General features: G+C 40.4%; 1 protein-coding gene across 1 annotated transcript; it reads right to left on the reverse strand.

Annotated features, from left to right (window-relative positions):
* Window positions 1-9,924: 9,924 nt before the first annotated feature.
* On the reverse strand, window positions 9,925-14,916 carry MFAP3 (microfibril associated protein 3). Its single transcript, XM_021697272.1, has 2 exons — window positions 14,457-14,916; window positions 9,925-11,266 (listed from the first exon to the last, which is right to left on the reverse strand). Exons 1-2 carry the CDS (start codon window positions 14,749-14,751, stop codon window positions 10,473-10,475), a joined length of 1,089 nt encoding a protein of 362 aa, XP_021552947.1. The 5' UTR covers window positions 14,752-14,916; the 3' UTR covers window positions 9,925-10,472.
* Window positions 14,917-15,044: the final 128 nt, after the last annotated feature.

The following is a 15,044-nucleotide window of genomic DNA, read 5'->3' on the forward strand; positions in this document are numbered from 1 at the left end:
CCTATACTCTGAAGAGTTTTGATCAAGAAAGGATGCTGTACTTTGTCAAATGCTTTTTCTGCATCTATTGAGAGGATCATATGATTCTTGTTCTTTCTTTTGTTAATGTATTGTATCACATTGATTGATTTGCGGATGTTGAACCAACCTTGCAGCCCAGGGATAAATCCCACTTGGTCGTGGTGAATAATCCTTTTAATGTACTGTTGGATCCTATTGGCTAGTATTTTGGTGAGAATTTTTGCATCCATGTTCATCAGGGATATTGGTCGTAATTCTCCTTTTTGATGGGGTCTTTGTCTGGTTTTGGGATCAAGGTAATGCTGGCCTCAAAATGAGTTTGGAAGTTTTCCTTCCATTTCTATTTTTTGGAACAGTTTCAGAAGAATAGGTATTAATTCTTCTTGAAATGTTTGGTAGAATTCCCCTGGGAAGCCATCTGGCCCTGGGCTTTTGTTTGTTGGGAGATTTTTGATGACTGCTTCAATTTCCTTAGTGGTTATAGGTCTGTTCAGGTTTTCTATTTCTTCCTGGTTCAGTTTTGGTAGTTGATACATCTCTAGGAATGCATCCATTTCTTCCAGGTTATCTAATTTGCTGGCATAGAGTTGCTTATAATATGTTCTTATAATTGTTTGTATTTCTTTGGCGTTGGTTGTGATCTCTCCTCTTTCATTCATGATTTTGTTGATTTGGGTCATTTCTCTTCTCTTTTTGATAAGTCTGGCCAGGGGTTTATCAATCTTGTTAATTCTTTCAAAGAACCAGCTCCTAGTTTCGTTGATCTGTTATACTGTTCTTTTAGTTTCTATTTCATTGATTTCTGCTCTGATCTTTATTATTTCTCTTCTCCTGCTGGGTTTAGGTTTTATTTGCTGTTCTTTCTCCAGCTCCTTTAGGTGTAAGGTTAGGTTGTGTACTTGAGACCTTTCTTGTTTCTTGAAAAAGGCTTGTATTGCTATATACTTTCCTTTTAGGACTGCCTTTGCTGCATCCCAAAGATTTTGAATAGTTGTGTTTTCATTTTCATTGGTTTCCATGAATTTTTTTAATTCTTCTTTAATTTCCTGGTTGACCCATTCATTCTTCAGTAGGATGCTCTTTAGTCTCCATGTATTTGAGTTCTTTCTGACTTTCCTCTTGTGATTGAGTTCTAGTTTCAAAGCATTGTGGTCTGAAAATAGGTAGGGAATGATCCCAATCTTTTGGTACCGGTTGAGACCTGATTTATGACCCAGGATGTGATCTGTTCTGGAGAATGTTCCATGGGCACTAGAGAAGAATGTGTATTCCGTTGCTTTGGGATGGAATGTTCTGAATATGTCTGTGAAGTCCATTTGGTCCAGTGTGTCATTTAAAGTCTTTATTTCCTTGTTGATCTTTTGCTTAGATGATCTGTCCATTTCAGTGAGGGGGGTGTTAAAGTCCCCCACTACTATTGTATTGTTGTCGATGTGTTTCTTTGCTTTTGTTATCAATTGCTTTATATAATTGGCTACTCCCATGTTAGGGGCATAGATATTTACAATTGTTAGATCTTCTTGTTGGATAGACCCTTTAAGTAGGATATAGTGTCCTTCCTCATCTCTTATTACAGTCTTTGGTTTAAAATCTAATTTGTCTGATATAAGGATTGCCACCCCAGCTTTCTTTTGGTGTCCACTAGCATGGTAAATGGTTTTCCATCCCCTCACTTTCAATCTGGGGGTGTCTTTGGGTCTAAAATGAGTCTCTTGCAGACAGCATATCAATGGGTCTTGTTTTTTAATCCAATCTGATAGCCTGTGTCTTTTGATTGGGGTATTTAGCCCATTTACATTCAGGGTAACTATTGAAAGATATGAATTTAGTGCCATTGTATTGCCTGTAAGGTGATTGTTACTGTATATTGTCTGTGTTCCTTTCTGGTCTATGTTGCTTTTAGGGTCTCTCTTTGCTTAGAGGACCCCTTTCAAGATTTCTTGTAGGGCTGGTTTTGTGTTTGCAAATTCCTTTAGTTTTTGTTTGTCCTGGAAGCTTTTTATCTCTCCTTCAATTTTCAATGACAGCCTAGCTGGATAGAGTATTCTTGGCTGCATATTTTTCTCATTTAGTGCTCTGAATATATCCTGCCAGTCCTTTCTGGCCTGCCAGGTCTTTGTGGATAGGTCTGTAGCCAATCTAATGTTTCTACTATTGTAGGTTACAGATCTCTTCTCCCGAGCTGCTTTCAGGATTTTCTCTTTGTCTATGAGACTCGTAAATTTTACTATTAGATGTCGGGGGGTTGACCTATTTTTATTGATTTTGAGGGGGGTTCTCTGTGCCTCCTGGATTTTGATGCCTGTTTCCTTCCCCAAATTAGGGAAGTTCTCTGCTATAATTTGCTCCAATATACCTTCTGCCCCTCTCTCTCTTTCTTCTTCTTCTGGGATCCCAATTATTCTAATGTTGTTTTGTCTTATGGTATCGCTTATCTCTCGAATTCTGCCCTCGTGATCCAGTAGTTGTTTATCTCTTTTTCTCAGTTTCTTTATTTTCCATCATTTGGTCTTCTATATCACTGATTCTCTCTTCTGCCTCATTTATCCTAGCAGTTAGTGCCCCCATATTTGATTGCACCTCATTAATAGCCTTTTTGATTTCAACTTGGTTAGATTTTAGTTCTTTTACTTCTCCAGAAACGGTTTTTCTAATAACTTCCATGCTTTTCTCAAGCCCAGCTAGTATCTTTAAAGTGATGATTCTGAACTCTAGATCTGACATCATACTAATGTCCGTATTGAGTAGGTCCCTGGCAGTCGGTACTACCTCTTGTTCTTTTTGTTGAGGTGATTTTTTCCATCTTGTCATTTTGTGCAGAGGAGAATAGATTAATGAGAGAACAAAATGCTAGCAGAGTAACAACGTCCCCAGAAAATATACTCTAAACAAATCAGAAAAGACCTGAAGCAGTGGGAAAAGAAAGGGAAAGAGAGAAACAAGAAAAAGAAAAAAAAAGAAAAAGATAAAGATAAATACAAACAAAAACAGAACAAAACAAAACAACAACAACAAAAACCAGAATGTGATCAAATATGATCAGGCTGGTATATAGATCAGTGCCAAACACTAGATTTTGGGTGTATTTTGGTCTGTTAGAAGAAAGTGCCTCCCAAAATTTTCAAGAAAGAAAAACATATATATACAAAAATAAGGGTTGATATGATGAAGGGATGGAATATGACTGTAAAGATGGAAATTATAAAAAATTTTATAAAAGGAATTGATAAGAAGTTGTTTGAACAAAGAAAGAAGAGGATTTAAAAAAAGAAAAAAGAAAAAAAAAAGGGAGAGAATGTGATCAGGCAGGGGAGTAGGAAAAAAAACCATATACTAGAGATTTAGGGTATATTTTGATCTGTTAGAAGAAACTATCTTAAATTTTTAAAGAGAGAACAACTTATATATATATATATATATATATATATATGCCAAAAATATGGGTAACTACTATGAAGGGACAGAATTTGACTCTAAAAATGAAAAATAAAAATGTTTTTTAAAAAAGGGATTGATAAGATGTTGGTTGAACAAGGGAAAAAGAAAAATTAAAAAAAAAAAAAGAAAAAAGACAGTTAAAAAAAAATTAACTTTGAAAGACTAAAGAATCATGGTAAAAAAGCCATGAATTCTATGTGTAGTATTCCCCTAGCGCTGGAGTTCTGCTGTTCTCATTGATCGGTAAACTTGGTCTTGGCTGGCTGTTCTCGCTGATCTTCTGGGGGAGGGGCCTGTTGCCGTGGTTTCCAAATGTCTTTGCCGGAGGCGGAATTGCCCCGCCCTTGCCCGGTCTGGGCTAAGTAATCTGCTCGGGTTTGGTCTCCGGAGCTTTTGTTCCCTGCGAGCTTTCTGTACAGCTTTGGAGGTGGAGAGTGAAAATGGCGGCCTCCCAATCTCTGCCCCGGAGGAGCCGAGAACTTGGGGCCCTGCTCCTCAGTGAGCCCCCAGAGAAAAGCAGTCAGTCACTCCCGTGTCCCCGGTCTCCAGCCGCACTCCGTGCTCACCTGGCCTGTGACCGTGTGTTTCTATCTCCGGCACTCGACCCCGTGTGGAGTCTCCAAATCCAGCAGATCCCTGTGGGGCACTCCCGCGGGGCTCCTCCCGGGGGAGGAAGGTGAATCTCCCCAGATCTGCCGCTTATTGGGTCCCTGCTGGAGGAGCAGGGGCCCGACTGTGCTGCGGATCACGGTTTATGACAATCCCAAGCTGAGAGCCTGCGCCTGGGCTCTGCCTCTGCAGCCGGCTTCCGTGCTCCAATACCTGGGAGCTCTGCCACACTCAGGCACCCCCAGTCTTTCTGTGACCCCGAGGGTCCTGAGACCACACTGTCCCGCGAGGGTTCCACCTCCAGCTTAGCCACCGGAGTGACGTCCCTCAGCGGAGCAGACTTTTAAAAGTTCCGATTTTGTGCTCCGCGGTTCTATCACTTGCCAGAAGCGGCTGACGGAGGCCCCTCCCCCGCCGTCTATCCTCCCGAATATCGCCTCGAATTCACTTCTCCGCACGTCCTACCTTCCAGAAAGTGGTCGCTTTTCTGATGAGAGAGTTGTTGCTATTCTTTTCTTCGATCTCCTGTTGAGTTTGTAGGTGTTCAGAATGGTTTGATCCCTATCCAGCTGAATTCCTAAGAGGAGACGAAATCCAGGTCTCCTACTCCTCCGCCATCTTGCTCCCCAGCACAATTGTTTCTTTAGCAGCAGATGACTTCAGGACAAAATGGTGCTATTGAATGATCAAACTTTCCTCCCTAAATATGTAAATCTCCTCTTCCAAATTAGGTACTTCTAGCATTTCTTCATTAAAAAAATGCATTTCAGGGGTCAGCCAAAACAAGCTTTGAAGTCTTTTAACCAGATTTCTGGCCCCTGCCTACTTCTCCCTCTCACCTCACTAGCCACACAGGCCTATTTCTTCTCTTTCCTCCAGCAGGCCAGTCTTGTCCCCTAGGAGCTTTGTCTTTGCTTATTCCTTTGCCTGGAGTGCCTCTTCCCCTAAACTTTGAATGTCTGAGCCCTCATCAGGTGGGTCTCAGCCCAATGCCTTCTTTGGAGAGGGTTCTCTGACCCTGATTAAAGATGCCACCCACCAGTCACTACCACTGCGGAGTCCCTGGCCCCTGGAAGCACCTGGCATATAGCAGGTGGTCAATCAACATCTGTTAATGAGTAACTAGTTTAAGGTCAGACAATTATGTCCCAGCAGAATCCTAGAACTTATCTGTCTGCTATTTGAGCCATGTATATTGGAGACAACATAAGTGATGGCTTCAAGATTTATTTTATTATTATTATTATTTATTTGTCAGAGAGAGAGAGAGTGCACAAGCAGAGGGAGCAGCAGGCTCCCTGCTAAGCAAGGAGCCTGATGCTGGACTCGATCCCAGGACCCTGAGATCATGACCCGAGCTGAAGGCAGACGCTTCACCCACTGAGCCACCCAGGTGTCCCGGCTTCAAGATTTAGACTAAGATTTATTGTTTCTGATTCTTGCTTTGTCAATGCATGTGAATATCTTCAAGGAACATGGCTTGCAACTTTATCCCCTATAGAACCCTATTCTGCTCCTGTTAATTCGTGTGAAGATGACCTTGTTGCACATTACCAGTTGCCTACAACTTCCATTCTATCCCTACTTCCTTCATAATAGAACCCTTTAAGGCAATGTGTCCAGTTAAAAAATACACACACTCCTCTCCCCAGGCTTTCTTACAGTGACAGCAGGTGGCCATGTAATCCAGCTCTGGCAGTGGAGTGACAGGAGTCAAGTGAGGCTTCAGGAAGGCTATCTTCTTGATAAAAAGGTAGACTCAAATGCTATGTGTCTTTGCCCTTTGACCTTCTACCCTTGTCCCTGCCTGGAATGTAGCCATGATGCTGAAGGTGCATTTGTCTCATGTGGCAGGTGTTATCAGTGTTCTGCCCATGACCCCCCGACACTCACCATTCCTGTATTCAACACAGGCTTCCTTCCTGAATGCTCCTGTGACTCGGAGAGCTTTTGCCGGTTATAGGATCAGGCTAGCCTATATGTGGCAGGTTGTAAGTGCCAGAGTTAGTGAACTTGGGGGCAGCCCTCAATGACAGGTGGGAGTTGGTGCATAAACATCTGAGCTCCTTGGCCTTCAGGTGAGACCTCTGAGGCATGAGCTACATATACTGGGAGCAGACAGAGCTCCCTGAGGTCCCCAGTGGGACTGAACAGCAGTTGCCCAAAGCAGTAACCCACTCATTAATGCACCCTGGATTTGGCTTCCTTTTCCCTGTCTCACTTCCCTACTCACCTATCTTCTTGGGATCACCTTCCAAATAAACTACTTACAGATGAATCCTTGTCTCAGGCACTCCTGGAGGAACCCAATCTAGGACATTTTGTGACCATGTGGATGAAAGCCACATCCTACGGGTGCAGAGGAATCTAGAAGCAGCCTGAGTCCTTGATGCTGGATTTGAGCCCTGCACCAGCCTGGGACTGGCTTCCTCTGGACTTACTATTTGAGAAAAATAAACGTCTTATTTGGGTAAGCCACCACAACTGGTTTTCTATGGCATGCAGCCAAATGCAACTGTGGTATTTAGGTGATGAGTTGTACGGTTACCTGTTCCATTTGCCTGTCTCCTGAGCTCCTGTGCTTTTCCATCATCACCCTTCAGTCCCATGGGACTGCAGGCATTTGCTTGTACCACAGGTACCCCTCCCACATGTCAAGTCTCATCAGACTTTATATACTAATTGTGTTTTCCAAAACATGTGCTAAATCCTTTTTAAGCCTTTGCCAGGAATGCTTTACCTCAGAAGTGAAAAACTGCTGCACTTGGGTCTGCTAACTGCATCCTCATGGTAACTGTGGGCAAGACATCCATCTTAGTACGGCCCATAGCACCAAAAACATATAGATGCTTATTAAATATTTGTAAAATTAAAATGCGTAGCTATGAAAGAATCTAAGTTGAATCAACTTTACTCCTGTTTAAAATCGTTAACATCAAATTCCATCACACATAAAAATGAATATATACTCAATAAAAGATTTCAGACAAATGAAATATAGTCAATTGAACATTTAATAAATATATTCAAGCATCACTTTTTTTAAGAAAGGACAAAATCATAATGTAAGTATTCATTAAAATGGTGACCATTTAAATGTCATCTGAACCATACCAAATAACACTTACTTTTATGAAATGTGTTGAGAACCTAGGAGTTTATGTATAAAGCTGAGCATTTTCCAAATTCCCGGAGTAGATGAGACAAGATTGTGTTCTTTACCGGTGACTCAGGAGCTAGGATCTACTTGTGTTCTAAGTGCTGGTGTGCGAAGACAAGGCGGGCACCCACGGCCGGCTGTGCTCTGGCCACTCTGGGACCCGCGAGACAGAGTCTGATCTAGGGTGAAACTACGTGCAGGGCGTGGAGAGGAATGCACCAAGGGCTTCACTGAGGCTGGAGGACCAAACAGAAAGCAGCGTGCTTTGACTTCAAAATGCATGTTAAGTGAGGCAAAGAAGCCAGAACCTTCCCACAACTGTTCCAGATCAGCAACTCCTAAGGTATTTATATCAAGGTAGTTGGGAGAACTACAAATGCTCACTGGTCCTGAATCAAAAATTTAACTATCAGAACAGATGCGACTTTGAGGATAGGCTTATCAAACTACCTAAAACTCAAGTTGGGTATCAGTTCAAAAGATGCCCCTGTCCTGGTTTCAGCTGGCAAGGAATCTATAAAATGTTTACGTATCTATTTTTGGTAAATTTATTTCACAAAGTCACCATTTCATTTCATAAGGACAATAAGGTTCATTAAGTCACAAGACAAAATTTACAAATGAGATGACAGGACTACTTAAACACATTTGCTGAGTAAAGGCATTTTTACTAACTATAAAATCCAGTGAAACTTTAAAAGATTAATTACACCACAGTTACTGTCAAAAGACTTTTCAACCGTAGTTTAAGTTCAAAAGGTTAAGGATTTTACAAAAACATAACATGAGACAATTATATATGAAGAGTATTTGGTTAGATACAGAAAATAATAATGTGTGGTTTTCTTCCTCTGGAAACTAGCTTTAGAAAATAACACCAACTCCAATTAAATTTTGGCTACTGTAATTATCACTGGCACCATAATCTGGAATATCCAAAGTAATCCAGTTATTTTGGCCACCAAATTAAGTCACCATTATGTTTCTAAAGGTGACACACTGAAGTAGCCTATAGTTATACAGTATTGTGTAAACTTACAGTTTTTTTTTCATTAGTTCTTGTATTTTTCCAAAGTCCCATTTCCCAGGACTCTGACCGTTAAATAGGTCTACCTTAAGGTTCCAAACACTCATGTCCATTGTGAGAACATGTGGGATAAATCCATATTCTTTAATGTGAGAAGCTACATTCTAAGAAATGACCCTAAACTCACTACACTGGGACCGGGTTGGAGGTACTACCTAAAGATCTGAGGGATGGTCAGGAAACAGACCTCAGACAAGAGATTTTAGCATTTTTAATTTTTCACAAGAAACAGCCTGGGAAGGGAAAAAGTGTTCTATAATCTAGGGTATGGTGAAGAGCCCTTGCTCTCATAGTCAACTGTAGGAAAACATTATTCCTTAAAGACATGCAGGTCCATGAGCCAAGACAAGCTTTGGTTAAATGATTGGTAGCTTTTGTTTGGCTCTGGAGGTTTCCATGGAAACAGCCTGAGAGACAGAAAAGGCAGCATTATCCTCTTTATCCATAATGCCATCTGATAAAACTGCACACTGATTCATTCATGCTATCCAGAAGAGATGTATTACTTGTGATAAGCCTGGACAAAGGGAGGTGTGAGCTCTATCTGGTTATGCGCTCTATTTCCTTGCCTTCCTCCATTTGAAACCTTAAATTAAAATCCTGGTAAAAAACTTCTTCTGAACATTTCCCTCAGGAACCTCTAGTTCAAGTAATGCTTCAATAATCAGAAGCCAAATGAAGAAACATGAAGAACCAAATGGAGCTCAACTGCCAAGTTCTTAAAAATCATATGACACCAAGCTTCCTGTAGCTGAAGAAATTATTCTGAAGAGTATTTACAATTCTATATCAGGCTTCAGCCAGGCAAGAAATACTGTCTCAAGTGCTCATTATACACAGCTGAATCAGGTGGCATCACCCATAATTTTTCTCCCTCTTTCTATCTAGATCACTTGTGTGTGTATATCTATCTATGAACTGGTACCTGTATCTGTGCCTATATATTTAATATATTCATATATACCACACACCATTATCTAATCTTATTTCAGGTTAGTGCTTCTAGGGAAGACCACAAAAGCAGCCCTAGCTCAGAATTCTGTATCTGAAGTACACAAAAATAAAAACCTCAACAACAAAATATATACAAAATAAACCAGATAAGGAGGCATGCAGCCTTTAGCACCATATTAACAATCAAGGAGGGCAAGAGTGTTGACAGAAATCTAAAGACGAACCCAGCTCTGAGTTTCCCCTGGAATGGGATCCCAAACACAGAACCCTCTTACAGAGTCTAGTACTTTCAAAAAGGGAAAGCCTGAGAAATTCTATTAACAGAAATGTCAAAAATCCATGATTTGCCAGAGAGAGATGATCTGACATTGTTTCTTATTCTAAAAGCACTGAAGACACTATTCCTTAAGAACAAATTGCTCACTTTTGGAGCTCAGTTGGGAAATCACTGCCAGCTCAATGAACTAAATGATACTCCAGTAAGTCAGAAAGACATGATCTATCCCCCAAAAGGACCAATTTACTCACGGAAAGTAGTTTATTAATGAGCAGTTAGCTCCCTGATATCTGTATAACAATACAGACATTGGCTACACCAAAGGGACCCAACCTAGCACATGTAATTGCACATTCCACATGGCAAAACATCTGGAAAACACCCATACCTCTATGCACTATGGCACTGGTATGGGAATCTAAATCACAAAATAAAGTTTCAGCTTTATCCTTTCCATAAAAAGGGACTTAAAGTCTAGGGAAGGGTTTACTTCAAGATGTGCTAATGATTCTGGTAGTTTAAAGGGGACAGGTAAGTTACAGGGCTAGAAATGACTTTAGATATCATCTAATGCAAATCCCCCATTTTACTGGTGGGAAAACTGAGGCCTCAGGGTAAGTGTCAGCCCTAACCATTGGAAGAACCATGACCAAAAGAGAAGCCATGGAACTCTTAGTGTGGTACTTTGTCCATTATGCTTACCTCTCAAGCTCCTTTAAATCTTAACGTGTGTCATTTAATCAAGCTGAGAAATACCAGGTATGAAAAACACTGAATTTTTACAAAGATTTTGGCAATAATTCACATTCTGATGTGCTTAATATTAACAAAGGGGAAACCCCCAGTTATCTTTTGGTAAAAATGTTATTTCCTGCATGAAACAGGTTCTTTTTGTGAGAGCTTTTTTTTTTAGGTATCGGCATAGCTCACAACTGACGGCTTTCCAATGTCCCATCTTTGGAGTAAGAGTTTGATTCGGCAGATCCAATATCATCAGGTGGGCTAAAATGACTGCTGTCTTGAGAATCTGTATCAATACTTTTGGTTTCTGACTGAAGGTGGACAGAAACCTGAACTGCTATCTCCTGGCCTTGTTCATTCAGAGAACCATCATCCGAATCTCCTCCCGGTGAACTACTCCGGCCCATCTCTGGGTTAATGACATAGATGCCACCTTGACCATTCAGGGCTGGTCTCTCTTTAATTCTTTCTCCCATGTCATCTGGGTCGTCCACTCGCACAGCCTCAAACATCTCCTCCACAAAGGCTCGACAGTTTAGAATAAGGGGCGGAAGAGGGACGCTTCTTGCCAATTCTTCAATGTAACGAGCAAACTCCATGGTCTTAAATTGTGTGACTTTGGCGAGCTCCAGAGTCTTGGCTGAGGTGATGATGGGGATGCGCTTTGCAATCTCAAAGGCCTTCTGAAGTTTCTCAGCCCCTTCAGTTCTGAAGAATTCATTGATAGCCTTCTCAGTCTTACGAAGATGGCTGCTCATCATGCACAGCCGTGTGACATTCAAGATGAGGGTGATTGTAAAGGCAATCAGGCAAACAATCATGTAGTAGACACTCATGTCTCCTGAGGTGAAGATAACACGCAGGGTGACAGAGTAGGAGGCACGAATTGGAGAGCTGATGAAACATGTATAGAGCCCTCGGTCATCGAAGACTACACTGGTGATATTCAGGAAGTTATCAGAAACCAACCATTTTCCACCTGATAACCCAACAGAAATAAAAAAAAATATAGCATAAAGAATATTATTACTGAATAAGCCAACCACCTTACCATAAATATGCCACCTCTTCATGATAGAGTGCTTTACCTCATCTCTTAGGTTCTGCTACTTGTTTAAATCATGTAAGAGAGGACTTTTATGTCCAGAGTAGGAATTTAAACAGCCTGGAAGTTAAAAAGGGAATCAAGATCTTCCTTCCTGATGTGAATGATTACCATAGCTACATTTCAAGGCTAAATATAACAAGCCTTTCAGGGAGACAGGTATGTCTATATAATGCTAAGTGACCAATCTTAAAAAAGAAAAAAAAGAAGTGTGTGTGTGTGTGTGTGTGTACACCACAATCTCTAACCTATACATTTTCATATACTAGAAGGAAATGCCTCAGAAATACCAAACAATGGTTATTTCTGGGGTAATGGGTTGAGTGATTTATATTTTCTTCTTTTTATATAACTGTATTTATTTTTGGTAACAAGAGACAAGTTAAAAAAAACCAAACAACCCACCCCACCAATTTAGTGCATTTTTCAACCACTAACTGGTTAATCTGGCATGGCTTACACATTTAATTTGTTTTGTTAGAAAAGGTTTGTTGATGGTATCTTGATTTTCTGGCAAGAGTAACTGAAGCACAAGCCAAAAGATATGTGTCACAAGTCAGGGTAAACAAACTGCTTGGCACAGAGAATAAAGTTGCCCTTAAGATGCCTAAAGGATCTTTGGGTTCTGTTTTAAACCTAAGACATGCTGCCTGTCTTCCGTATACAAAGGTATCTTCATTCAGGGAACATATACACAAAAGTATCTAAGAGTATGAAAAGCAAAGCCTACGGACTAACTACCCACCTTGATTCAACACCCTTTAGTAACTTGGCTCTGCCCACACAATTCTGTTTGTGGTCAATTCTCAGTGTATCTTGTACTTTAACTACAAAAGCCATTCAAAGATGGGATGGATGGGCTAACCTGGGGTGTAGGCGTGAGTCCCAATTACTAGAGGCACTGTCCTGGAGGAGGCTGGGGTACTGCTTCTTAAGCACCACCTGAGTGCCTTATCTTAAGATCTTGAATTTGAGAGATCTTCAAGATCTCTTTCATCCCTGAGATTCTATAGTTCTGGATTATTTTAGTGGTACATCAGTTAGTAAGGACTCTAGATTATGCCCATTTTTATTGTCATCAAAATTTACCTAATGCTATAGTTATATTTAAGAGACATCACTTCACTAATGTAAAAAAAAAAAAAGAGGAAAATATATAGCTATGGAATATATTCATTATTCCACAAGCTTCTGTTCTATGAATTTGGAGCTATGAAAAGGCTATCCTATGAATCCAAAGTATGATGAAGTACATACACTCCATTCATCAACCACTGTACTATGACCACAATGTAAACTCTCTAGCTTACTTGCTGATAATAGCTCAAGATTTATGAACCTTACGCTAAACTGACAGGCTCTTTAAACTCCTCTCACTGGAGATTCATAAAATTTAATACAATTTTCCAGAGCTGCTACTGAAAGCATCAATGATAGCTGTTAGTGGTTTTCAAAGTGAAGGAAAAAAGTAAAATGAAACTGCCATTCCACTTGGTTGGTCTCATCCTAACCTAAGCTTTGTTGATGCGGTCAGTCTGTAACGATCACACCGATTGAATAATTCAGATCTCAGATGTGTTTGGTTAGGATCCTAGAGCCCAAAGGAAATAAGACTCTAGATCATTGCATCCAAATGTGAAACCCTAAATCATGTTCAAAATATACATTCTGGGCACTATAGAGATCCTGACTCAAAAGATCTATATTCTTAAGAAGCTGATTAAAAATATTCTGTTCTTGGGGCACCTGGGTGGCTCAGTCATTAAGCGTCTACCTTCGGCTCAGGTCATGATCCCAGGGTCCTGGGATCGAGCCCCACATCGGGCTCCCTGCTCCGCGGGAAGCCTGCTTCTCCCTCTCCCACTCCCCCTGCTTGTGTTCCCTCTCTCACTGTGTCTCTCTCTGTCAAATAAATAAATAAAATCTTAAAAAAAAAAAAAATTCTGTTCTTTCTAACAATTTAAACTCTTCAATCCCCTGGTGGCCAGTTACTCAGTTTATACAAAGTTAGAGTGTTTAGCGTATACTTTAGAAGAAAACATCATCTGTCTCCTTTTCTGTTTTCCATTCTAATATGAATAACCAAATATCCTTTCTATTCCAAGAGGTTAGACTATCTTTCTAGCAAAAAAGACAAGGGCCTGTTCTGAAAGTGTAGCTTATGAGTATCCCAGAATTTAATCTTTATCCCATTGATTTTTCATGGTGATTTCTTTTTGAGGTACTTTAATACAAGTAGTCTTCAAAAAGATCTTTCTAGCAGAATATTAGTTAGGGAAATAATATTCTGATTAAGATGTGTTCACAGGTTCACAAACAGCAAAATCAAATAAAAAACTGTCGAAAAGGGGGCCTTGGTTGCATTATTATGTCTGGGTGATTTTTAAGACTGAGAGGCAAAGGTACAAGAGAAGCTCTCCTGTTTTTAAGTAAATTAAGGTATAGCATAGAAAAAAATTGAGCTGGAAGGACTTATAGAGCTCTTTCTCAGTGCCCTTCTAATTCACAGAGGGACTTAAAGTTTTATGCACAGAGCTATAATCTTTTAAAAACCATCCTGGATTTCCTCTAAAATTTTTAGTGACTCATTTCCAAACAAAATTTTAAAATTTATGACAAATTTACGTAAGTCTAGCCACAACCCTTCCTCGTGTATTCACAAAGGGCCATCACGCTATATTATTCACATTGTAGTCTAGGTGAATGGGGCTGTGCAGTGCACAGCCTGCACAGCTGTCTGCAGCAGCCCTGATGTAATCTACCTTCAGTGAAGAAGGAAACCAGCTCACCAACAGGAGAGATGATCGCTCCCTGTCATCATGTGAACATCTTTTAAATTTATAACTATTCTTTCTTTCTTCTTCTGGTTGAGTAATTGTAACTATTTTGCTTTTTCTCATAGCTCTAATACTCCAGGACTTTCAAAAGTTTTAATTATTCCCGCTGGCACCTCATCACTGAGATGGGATGGGATCTTCAAGATCATATGCATATGCCATCAAACCAAGGAGACAAAGTAACAGGAAACTAGTGACCTTGATTAATTATACGCTGGCATAGTTACCTCTGCCTCTGCCATCCAGGTGCTGTCCTTTTGAGTTGTACCAATGGACATCTTCATAGTGGTTGATTGTGAGAAGACACTCGAGTGAAACACTAGTTCCCTCTTTGGCTATGATGACATCGTCCCCTGAGTGGGAACCTGCTGAGAGCTCAAAGCTTGGAGGAAAGGATGAATTGAAGGAACTACGATTTGTTCCCAGTGGGGCCATTTGGGTGAAGCCTACATCTTCCAAAACAAAAGCAGCTGGCACAGTAACACTCACCACTAAAGTGAACAGGCAACAATGTGGCTTCATGGAAAAACAGGAGGAAGTCTTGTTTAGATATGGAGAACTCAAAAGCTTCTATTCTATAACAAGAGCACGGTGGGTAATTTATTGCTTGGTACTGGGAGTTTTCCAAAAAAGTGGGAGATTCAGGCGTATTTTGAAATCTTCAAGATTAAAAGATGTGAGTGGAGACCAACCTAAAAGAAAGCCAGATATAAAGTTTAACCAACAAAGACTCATAATGGGGTGAAACTCTTATGTTCTAGAAATGAATAGATGTGAAATTGATTAGAATAATTGGCGCTGACATCAGGGAGCAA

Source organism: Neomonachus schauinslandi, chromosome 7 (assembly GCF_002201575.2).
Source record: "Neomonachus schauinslandi chromosome 7, ASM220157v2, whole genome shotgun sequence".
In the NCBI taxonomy this organism is placed as follows: Eukaryota; Metazoa; Chordata; class Mammalia; order Carnivora; family Phocidae; genus Neomonachus; species Neomonachus schauinslandi.